This window comes from Jaculus jaculus, chromosome 8, assembly GCF_020740685.1.
Source record: "Jaculus jaculus isolate mJacJac1 chromosome 8, mJacJac1.mat.Y.cur, whole genome shotgun sequence".
Lineage (NCBI taxonomy): Eukaryota > Metazoa > Chordata > Mammalia > Rodentia > Dipodidae > Jaculus > Jaculus jaculus.
This window is the reverse complement of record NC_059109.1, coordinates 49404784-49415490: the sequence shown is the minus strand read 5'-3', so window position 1 is coordinate 49415490 and position 10707 is coordinate 49404784. Positions and strand designations below refer to the sequence as shown.

Genomic DNA, 10707 nt, shown 5'->3' with positions numbered 1-10707 from the left:
GATTTATCTAATGTCTTGGAAGGAAAGAGTATGAGAAGACTGATTACAGATTTGGTTTTGTTCATTTGTTTGTTTTCTTTTGACTGGGTTGTATAGGTTATTTGGTCCACAGTTGTCAGAGTTCATTATTTCTCAGATAATATACATGCTAATTTTCCCCAACCTCAGAACACTTATTCTTAAAAAAGTTAGTAAGGCCTCTTATGTATGTGTACTAAATTTTCTAATCTGTATTTCATAAAGATACAGGATAGCACAAGTCTGATTGTTCATTGGTACCTCACGTTCCAGAACACTTGTTGAGAGTTAAATGCAGTTAGAGTTGTCAGAAATTCCTGTAAAAAATTTTGATAATGATGGTGATGATAAAATCAAGTGTTCTGACACAATTCTCCATTATATCCATTTTAGAAAGAGAATGTGTTGGCATTTGAGGTGACTCCCCACATTCTGCTGTTCTGAAACTGCACACACAAAAATTAAACTTAAATTTATCATTTTTGTTGCATATTTAATAAAAAAAAATCTTAAGCCATAATCACTGTAACTGCAGGGCTTCTTATTTCTTCAAGAATTCTCTCAGAGCATGCATTAACTTTGGTTAAATTATTCTGGAAGTAAAAAGCAGAAGAATATGTAAAATAGTGTGGTTTCTGAGGCATCACTGTAACAAACAAACTCAAAAATATTCAGTTGCTAAATTTCACTTCATAGTGCCTTTGTAGGTCACTTATTCAGTAATCTGAAATAGGAGAGGACCGTGTGCTGTCGTCTGTGTGGTCATCAGTCTCAAACACAGAAAAAAGAAGAAAGCATTAGAATAAGACTAAGAAATCATTCTTCCAATGATTGTCATTGAAGCGATATAATAGTAAACATTCACAGTTTGAAGTCTCTCCATCTTTAGCATATAAAGCAGTGCAAGTGGGAAAAAAAATCTAGTCCTATCACCTGTGAACAAACATTTTACAATTTTTCCAATTTCATTTCTTCCAGAACATTAAGTGTTTGTTATCATACCTTCCCCAAATTAATAATAAAATATAATCAATTTTTAAAGGCCCCTGCAGCCTTTCAAAAGTTAATTTCCAGTTAAAAATAAACTTTAATTAAATCCAAGATTAAATTGTGACCTATATTCTATTAAATAATTTTTTCTACACAATAATTCTTACAATTAAAAAAAAAAACAACTACAGAATCCAAAGACATAGGAGATGCCATTAAAGCACTGATAAATAACTGCTCAAGTTCATTAGTTCTTACATAGTAAATACTTCAAAATGCCAACTTTTTCCATCACTGCACAATTACCCACAATGTTGACAATTTACTTATACATACACACCCACATGCACACACGCTCACATACACACACGCTCTCTCCATAGAACCATCTTTACTATTAACACCTTTTCCAGTTATGTGCAAAATACTTGCATTCTAATAAAAAATATAAAGATAGATTCACTCCTATTTAAGCCTCGCTCTTCTCCAAGATGTATAATTTACTTGATATGTAATACAAGTTTAGTAACAATTATGCCACATATTACCATTAAACAGCGTACTACCGTATGCAGTAGAGTCATTTGCATATTTCATTTTCATAACTGCACTCTCTATGCATAAATATATTTGGAGATACTGTGGGGGGCAGTGGCAGGTGGAGAAAGCGATTCACACATCAGTCTCCACGGCTTTTACATTAGAACAGTTGTTTTTATCAGTCTCACTGTCATCCCCCTTGCCCTGACACTCCTCTTCCTTTGCACATAGAGATTCCTTAACGCCTTCTTCCATTTCTAGATACTCTGACTTGTCCCCTAGGGAGGAAGAAGTAGAGCTCCGAAATTTCTTGAGCAAATTAGAAGGAAGGTATGGGCAACTGACTGCGTTTTGTGTCAGCTGCGTCTGCTCCTCATTTTCAGTCTCTCTGTGGTAGAAATAGTTAAAATTAGACACAATCACTGGCACTGGCAAAGCAATGGTTAAGACACCTGCAATGGCACACAGAGACCCCACGATCTTGCCCCCCACTGTGATGGGTTTCATGTCCCCATAGCCCACAGTTGTCATGGTTACCACAGCCCACCAAAATGCATCTGGGATGCTTTGGAAATGGGTAGTGGGTTCATCTGCTTCTGCAAAATACACAGCGCTGGAAAAAAGAATGACTCCGATGAAGAGGAAGAAGATGAGAAGTCCCAGTTCCCGCATGCTGGCTCTGAGGGTGTGGCCCAGGATCTGCAGGCCTTTGGAGTGTCTGGAGAGTTTGAAGATCCGGAACACACGGACTAGACGAATGATCCTGAGGATAGCAAAAGACATGGCCTGCTGCTGCTGACCATTGCCACCCCCCTGCTGCTGGGCCAGGTCAGTGCCCAGGGTGATGAAGTAAGGCAAAATGGAAACAATGTCAATGATGTTCATGATGTTCTTGAAGAAGAGTGCTTGGCTGGGACAAGCAAAGCAGCGAACCACAAATTCGAAGGAAAACCACACAATACACACTGTCTCCACGATGAAGAAGGGGTCATTAAATATTGTGTGCCCTGCATTCTCCAGGTGGGCTGCCAAAGTGTCATTCAACAAGCCACTGTGACCGCCTGCACTCAGAGCCATGATAACATCCCTGTCATCCCTGAACTCGGGCAAGGTCTCCAAGCAAAAGATGACAATAGAAATTAAGATGACCAGGACAGACACAATGGCTATTCCCCGTGCAGGGCTGGAGCTCTCTGGATATTCAAAGAGAAGCCATATCTGTTTTTTAAATTCATTCTCAGGCAAGGCCCTGTCCTCCTCTTCTCTCACAAATCCCTCATCCTCCCGGAACTTAAGCAGGGCTTCCTCTCCCAACTGATAGAACTTCACCTCTTCAGTGAAGATGTCGAAGGGGACATTCACTGGCCTCTTGAGGCGGCCTCCTGACTGGTAGTAGTACAGAATAGCATCAAAGCTGGGTCTGTTCCTGTCAAAAAAATACTCATTACGCAAAGGGTCAAAGTACTGAGTTCGCTTCTCAGGGTCCCCCAACAAAGTCTCTGGAAACTGGGCCAACGTCTTCATTTGGGTTTCAAAGCGTAGGCCAGATACATTTATCACCACACGTTCACAGCAGTCACTGTAGCGGACAGAACTGTAGCCACCACCACCTCCATCATCCTGAGGCAGCAGGTCCGTATAGGAACACTCGTCCCCATGGTCATCTTCACTGTAGTAAAACCTTCCCTCTTCTTCCTCTTCTTCCTCCTCCTCGTCCTCCTCTTCCTCTTCCTCACTCAGCTCCCTCAGGATCTTCTCTTCAGAGCCACTGGGCATCAGGTCCGAGCAATGAGGTAAAATGCTCTGCCGATGGTGGACTTTCTTCTTCTCTGGCTGTGGCCTCCTTCTCCTCCTCCGACTACCCCGGCTTCCCTGAGGGTCATGAGAGGTGCAGGCCCCACGGGGCTGGTGGTGGTGGTGGTGGGAGCCCCCGCCAGAACCCCCACTGGCTTCCACAGCAGCTGCCACAGCAGCGGCTGCAGCCGCCCTGGAGTGGGCAAGCCTCTCTCGCTCCCTGGCCCGGGCCTGGGCTGCATAACCATAAGGCATGTGACTGTTGCACCCTGAGCTGTCTGCACTCACCATTGCCACCTCCATGGTGCTGGTTTTGGGAAATGGCTGGTTCCAGTTGTAGAAAATGAAGAAGGGGAAGAAGAAAAGAAAAATAGGGCAGCTTATTCTCTCACCACATTAAGGTAAGTTTGGAATGCTTAAGCAGATTGCTTGCAAGAGTAAGGATATTTTCAGTCCAACTTTGCATTTTCTGTTTTTAAATCAGCATGCCCCATTCTTTTTCTTCTCAGAGATACAACATTCTTTCCAGAGCTTGGCTAGTCTAGACAAACAACTCAGTGCTCTTCAAACCTAAGTCATAAAATGTTACAGTCTCCCAAACACCTACTTTTGGGGTAGATGCTCCAATCTGGAAATGTCTGGGATGTGGTCGGTAATGATGCTGCAATACCGAAAGGCAGTATTTGACAGCCAGCATTTGTGCCTAGAAAAGGAAATACATTTTTTTTTTCTGCATGGAAAGTATCCAAATCCCAGTCCATCAGATTTTAATCTAATGCCAGTAAGTCTTTAGTCTTAGCACTTGCCTTTTTATGATAGCTTGACCCATGTTAAGATATGACTTAAAGTACATCCAGCCATTGCTGCTCAGACCCTAGGAGAATGATTTCCCAGGCTCCCCTCAGTTCATCAGAGGCTTTCTGGACCCAAAGGTAGTGCCAAATTGTAGACAGAGGCAAGGACCTTGGGAGGTAGAGAAGGTACAAGATGAGGTGTCCGCAGAGGTGAACCCAGTGCTGAGGTCTCCATAGAAATCAAGGAAATGAAGGGTATCCTTTGGCTAAAATCATTCAGAAGTACTTCACCTGAGAAAAGCATGGGAAACAAGCATAGGAGAAAAATAAAAAGAGGAATGGAATCATAAAGGGCAAACAGCATCTGATTTCACACACTCCTGTCCTCAGCCATGTAACACAAATGGAGACAACATGCATTTTCACTGGCATGGGGCAGGCTGCACTTAACTCTCACATAACATCCTTCTCTCCTTCTTTGCTTATTTTTATTTCACAAAATCTATTTTCCTGCAACTCAATTATTTTTCTTCACTCTGCTCTCTACCCACATGGTTCTTGTTTCTTTCTTCCCCTTCACCAGTGACAGGCTTTGAAACTCACTACCATTCTCTTCATCCCACAAAAACAATGCTCTAACTATACATCTGTTTCATCTTTCATTTATCTTAAAGCATTTTCTTCACTCATAGCATGTTACTGAATTCAGTACTCTTCCATGTCTTGACTCAGGATTAGGGAAGTGGGAGAAACCAATTTTCTTCCATTTTGATTCCATAATTTGAATGACTTCAACCATCTCATCTGTGAAGTGCAGAGAATACTCATCATCCTCCACTCTACCTTTGCAGGGGTCAGATGATTGGATGGTGTGTGAATAGCACACCACCTTGCATGTAATGAATGACGATCGACCTGGGAGTTGTGAGTAACATGACAGTAACCTAGACTTTTATTATCTATCTACTCACCCACAAAAGCTCATGTCCTCATACCACTGTCTAGAGTAGGGAAAGATGAAATGTGAGGGCATTGAGAACATTCTGAGACTTACCAATGCCTGTGTTAATTTGGCATTCTTTGACTCCCTGAAACATGTCTTTGTTGTTTTTCTCTACTCCAGCTTCCTGAACACTCCCTACCACCCACAGCCTAGGAGCAAATCCCAATTTCCACATGTCTAATGACTGTCCTCTCTCCTTGCTGTTCACCTGCTCCAGTCTTCTGAAAGAACTATTGCCATATCTTTTAAATCTTGGTTTATGTGAATGTTGTTTTCGACCTATCACACTTTACCCATTTTAATGACCAAGTTCTCCAATTCCCTAATTGCCCCACCTTTTCCAGTCTCCCACCTCCTGATATGTTCCTCACAGACCCCAGTCTGCCCCATTATCACCTGTTCTGTCAGCTTCTCTTCCTTTTTTTCTCCCAACTCCAATAAATGTATCTCTTCAACCAGAACTTATAAAACAGCCTTCCCCTATCAACTGTTGCCTCTAGCTTCTTCCGTTCACTTTGTCAAAGAGGACTCCTAAGAATACAGAAAGGGACCCAGAGAACTGGAGAGGATGACGACGATTAGGGGTCAGGGCACCCTTGGCTTCTATTCCTAGAAGCACTTGGGGTGCACAAGTGAGCAAGAGAGCAGTGGCTTTCTGAAGCCACGAACAGACCCAACTCTTGGCCACCTGCTGCTCTTTGCTGATTGTCAGTCTTGCAATCAAAATACAACATGAATTGACAAGCGGCAGGAAAATGGCAAGCAGGGGGCTCCTCAATCAGACATCTTCTCGACTGAGACACAAAAACCAGAAACAGGCTCCTCTGAAGGTGTCCCATGTGGCTCTCCTTCCCTCTGCCTGACCCTTAACAACATCTTCCACTCGGCATTGTTTACCATACAGAAGTCTCCAAATCTTTACTTTCAAAACCGAGACAAAAAAATCCAAACCACTGTGAATGCCAGGTCATCACTCTTTATTTAGGACCTGCAGGGGCCAAAAAGGCAGTGTGTTTGCTAAATTTCTTCCCCCTAACTCCCCTAAATATTGTATATGCAACGTCTTGAGTGTAACTGAAGCAACCATATATTTGTATAACACACACACACACACACACACACACACACATTTCCTGTTCAAGTGACTCCCAAAAGGTCAAGAATTAGAGGGTCTTCTAATTGACTATCACCAGGTCAAGGATTAACACATACCTTCTTTCTGCTCTACACTAAATAATTTCTTATTCATTCATTTACTTAGTCTTTGTAATTATTGTTTATCTTTCTACTCCTCTCTCAAAAAGCAAACTGCCTTCCTTTTAATTGGCTACTAGTTACCTCACTATTCCAGAAAGGGAGGAAAGAAGGAAAGAAGGAAGGAAGGAAGGAAGGAAGGAAGGAAGGAAGGAAGGAAGGAAGGAAGGAAGGAAGGAAGGAAGGAAGGAAGGAAGACAGGCAGGCAAGAGAAGGAAATAGGTTGAGAGAGGAAGAGAACTATTTCTCCACCAAACCCAACTGGTTCAAAAATCTCGTCTCCACCAGGTATTCATGTTAGGACCATCTATTATAAAGAACGAAAAGTGAAGATACCTTTGCAGGAGATTTCCTCTTTCCTTTTAAACAACACTAAACTAATCAGATTTTGCAAACCACCTATTCCTCAGTCTGTGCTCCCAAACACCAGCCAAGTGCCCCCCATCCCCCAACAACAAGGCTGTTTTCATCTCTGGATGCTAACTCCTGCAATTGTGTTAGGATGGTACCTGCACCTTATCTGAGAGGAAAGCAGACAGAAAAATTAAAATACATAAATAAATGATAGATGATTGATAGATAGATAGACAGACAGACAGATAAAGATATAGAAAGGCCAATACCGTGAGAAACATGTACTTCAACGCATACCATTTATAGAGTCCCCATGGGTTGCTCAAAGGCTGGGAAGATGCATGCAATTCAAATGTTGGGAGAGGCAGCAGCACAAACCCCGTTCATCAGCTGTTCTGTTCCCAAGGGAAAGGAACCAGAGAGGCTAGGATGAGGCAAACGAATGCTAAATCTAAACCCCACCTCGTTGGGGTTCGACATCTTTAATTGCGCCCTAGCCTCCAGACCTAGGTTCCCACTCAGCACATTCTGCAGGGTACACTCGCCCCATCCCCTAGGTTGGCCCCCCGGAGCGCCCGCCGCGTAGCATCTGCACCTCCCTTCTCCCACCTCCTGGTTTATTTTTAACTGCCTTCCATTCATGCCCTCCTGTCACATTCTCGATATTATTTATCCCTCAAATGTCCACAGTTTCTTAACAGCCAAAAGAGTAGGTAGAGGGAAAGATAAGGAAGGTATCATACTTACCGTTCCCAGCAGGGGCGAAAAATAAAAATAGAGAAAAATCCCCCGCTGGTTTGTTTTTCACCCCCCCTCCCCAAGCTGCAACAGCTGGAGGAGGGGCAAAATGATCCTGGGTGGTTGGGGGGGGCGTGCGGTGAAAGGAATCACTCCGGGTTGGTGGAAGGAGGCTTCAAAATATCCATTGAACAAGTTCAGTGGTCTGGCCAGAGGGGCACACAGTCCTGGATGCAGGGACCCAAGGGTGGAGATGGGGACGCCCCCAAGGAAAATTCCCCAAGACTCCTCCCGTGGCTGCTCAGGAGTTCAGCACAGCAGAGCTGGGCTGGGAAAGGAAGTCAAGGTTCCCCCGAACAGACACGAAATCCTAGACAGCAGCGATCACTTGTTAAGCCTGAATTCCGTCTCCAGGCTCCATCCATCCGCGTCTCCCTCTCTCGCTGGCTGCGGGAGCCGCACACGCCTCCCCGGGCCTCGAGCGCGCGCCGGGCGGGGGCGGGGCGGGGCCAGGCCGGGCGGCGGGCGTGGCTGTGTCCTGCGCGCCTCCCCGCGCGGCTGGGCGGGCGCGGTCGCGACGTGGTGACCCCCTCCCGGCCCGGCACCCCCCCGCCCCGCAGGTCCCCTACGGGCCCCGACACCCCCGGGCTTCTGGAAACCATTCCAGGAGCTCTTGGCTGCCACCCCCAAAGGCGAGGAACAAATCCCAGAGGCAAAGGTGTCCAGGTTGGAGCTGGAAGTGGGAGTCGCCAAGGCAGCTCGGGTGCCCCTAGAGGGGATGCTAAGGGGTCTTCCATGAGCAAATGAGTCTTCTTCCCTCCCTGGCTTGCTTTCTCTGGGTCTCTCCAGTAGAAAATGTGTGGGGGTTGGGCTTCAGGAGCCTCTCTGGAGAGACTCCTGGTCAAGGACCCAGGTTTCTGTGCTGAGCTGCCCCACCTTCAGGCTGAGCCTTCTTGGCACCCCTAAGTGGGCCAGCCTCCGCTCTGAGTCAAGACTTCCACGGGCAAAGAAAATGCTTTTAATCAGGTACCAGACCAGGATGGGGAGTGGGAGGAAGGGGATAATGGCCAAAACTGGAGGCCAGCTGCCAAAGGCTCAAGTCCCATGGTATAGTTGGAGAGTTACTAGCAAGTCACAAAGACCGGCAGGGCTGGAGGCTTTGGAAGGCAGAGGGGATACCTTCAGGAACCTGTTGCTATTAAAAGAATCGACCAGAGCCAGAGGGTTTGGGGGGTGGGGGCAGTAGCTTCATTTTAGTGGCCACATCCTTGCCACCACCCATGCCTGTTTAAAAAAAAAAAAAATGAGTAAAACAGTACTACACCTCACTCCACCTGCAGTGAGGCAGAAGTGTGCTCAAGAAGTGGATCCCTACCCTAGATAGAACTGCAGGATGCTTACTAGGGTGGGGAGGGGTTAGCTTGGGAAAAGGATATGCAGTAAGGATGTGATTACCCCAAACCCACAGAAGGAAATGGCTGCAGAGTTAACGGTGAGGAGTGCAAGTTTGTACGCACGCGCACTCCGAGGCCCGGGATGGCCAGCTCTCAGGACAGCTCTCCCAGCTCCCCTGGTTGTACCAGTCTGACTGCTGGTGCGGATCCAACTGGGCTGGTTGGTTGGCTCTGGGTTGCCACTGCCATACGCCACCGGCAGCTTTGTTCGAGGGCTCTACTGGGCCTCCTCCTTTTGTGCCTCTCAATTAATTATTAAGGGAAATATTCCTGAGCTGAATTATAGATATGCCTTGTGTGTGCTCACCTAACTGCTGCTGGCTCAGCGAAGGATACCTGGAGGATTGCCCTTCTTCTTGTCAAGTGTTTTAAATAAAGGGGTGATGGGTTGTTATCAGTGAAAAGAAACAAAAAAGAAGAAAAAAGAAACCCAAACAAAAGCCTGGTGTGGGGCATGGATGCTCTAACTTCTCCCTGCTAATGGTGTTTGAGCTTTTGCCATGAATATGCTTACCAGTGCATCCTCCCTCGCTGCCTCTTCCAGGTGCCCCATGACTTCCAATGCATGTGGAGAAACTAACCGGAAGATACTAGGCCTCTCTGTCCCAGCAAGTAGGGAGAACAGAGGTCTCCGAAACTGAAAACAACCGTTTGCACCTCCACAGCTAGTGTGCATGTCACATAAGCCATAACCAGATCACTTGGACCTGCTGTTGGCTCATCAAAAGGATGTTTGTTGGGCTAGTAGAAGTCAGGGCGAAAGACACAAGACACAGGACTGGTTTACTGAAAGTAGTTAGTGTGAGCAATTCAGAGCAGCTGTGGAATGCTTTGATGAAGCATAAGATGAAAAATCAAATAGAATAATGTACAGAAGATAACACTATACAGAAGCTCAGATGTTTTAACTGGATCATGTCCCAACTCTATAGAGTATGCTTCCACATGGCATCATGGGTCAGAAATGTTAAAATTTTAAATGTGTGAAGTCTTTAGAAATATCTTCATTTCCTACATATCAGGATTAGAAATCACAAAAGTGCTGCAAGAATGCAGCTGAAGAAAAAATGACTCTAATGAAAATATTAATTCAGGCCACACAGTGAATGTTTGTTAAGTACTTGATCAAAGCAGGTAATAGTCATTGAGTAACTGACTCTCTTCTAACTTCTTTGCCTGTGTATCATTTAGGACGACCTATGTGACTGAGTACCTTATATGATAGGTACTACTAGTGTTACTCCTTTATAGAAAAGGAAATAGAGATTTACACTGGTCACAGAACTTGCCTAAACTTGTATAACATATTAGGTAGCAGAACTAGACCTTATGTGTGTGACTCTACAGGTTTGTGGACAGAAGCTATGCTAAATAGCATGATGTTTTCACACAATCTAAAGGCTCTCCCAGTTGCATGGGCCAGTTATGAAACAAGGCAATTCATTCATGCTTGTGACCAACAGAAATCTACCTTGACTTAGTCTGCAAACACACTTTCCTTTAGAGAGGAAAAATTATTTTCTTGCCTCTCTTAGTCATCACTTAGTCAAAATTCTTTGTTTGCCACCTTCACATCTACCTGGTACCACAAATAATTTATCCTTGACTTTGAATTTTCCCATTGATGGCACAAGTGTTCCATCTTGTAGAATGGGGCACAGGGTGGCAGATTTTCCTTTGAACAAAGCAGAAAAGGAGGCCTGTGGGATACAAACTGAGTCTATCTTCAGGGTTTTGTTCTTTCTGAGGACTGTGCCAGGGTCCCTAG

General features: G+C 45.0%; 1 protein-coding gene across 3 annotated transcripts; it reads right to left on the bottom strand.

Moving 5' to 3' along the window:
• Positions 1 to 1225: 1225 nt before the first annotated feature.
• On the bottom strand, positions 1226 to 7915 carry Kcna4 (potassium voltage-gated channel subfamily A member 4). Of its 3 annotated transcripts, none has more exons than XM_004660844.2 (2): positions 7495 to 7915; positions 1226 to 4427 (listed from the first exon to the last, which is right to left on the bottom strand). In XM_004660844.2, exon 2 carries the CDS (start codon positions 3643 to 3645, stop codon positions 1681 to 1683), a length of 1965 nt encoding a protein of 654 aa, XP_004660901.1. In that variant the 5' UTR covers positions 3646 to 4427; positions 7495 to 7915; the 3' UTR covers positions 1226 to 1680. The 3 variants fall into 3 exon arrangements, with proteins under 3 accessions (XP_004660901.1, XP_045011666.1, XP_045011667.1); XM_045155731.1 differs by lacking the exon at positions 7495 to 7915 and adding an exon at positions 7045 to 7139; XM_045155732.1 differs by lacking the exon at positions 7495 to 7915 and adding an exon at positions 7017 to 7106.
• Between the last annotated feature and the right edge of the window lie 2792 nt (positions 7916 to 10707).

Coding starts and splice junctions, on each gene's coding strand:
- Kcna4 (XM_004660844.2), bottom strand. CDS start 3,645: ATGGAGGTGGCAATGGTGAGTGCAGACAGCTCAGGGTGCAACAGTCAC.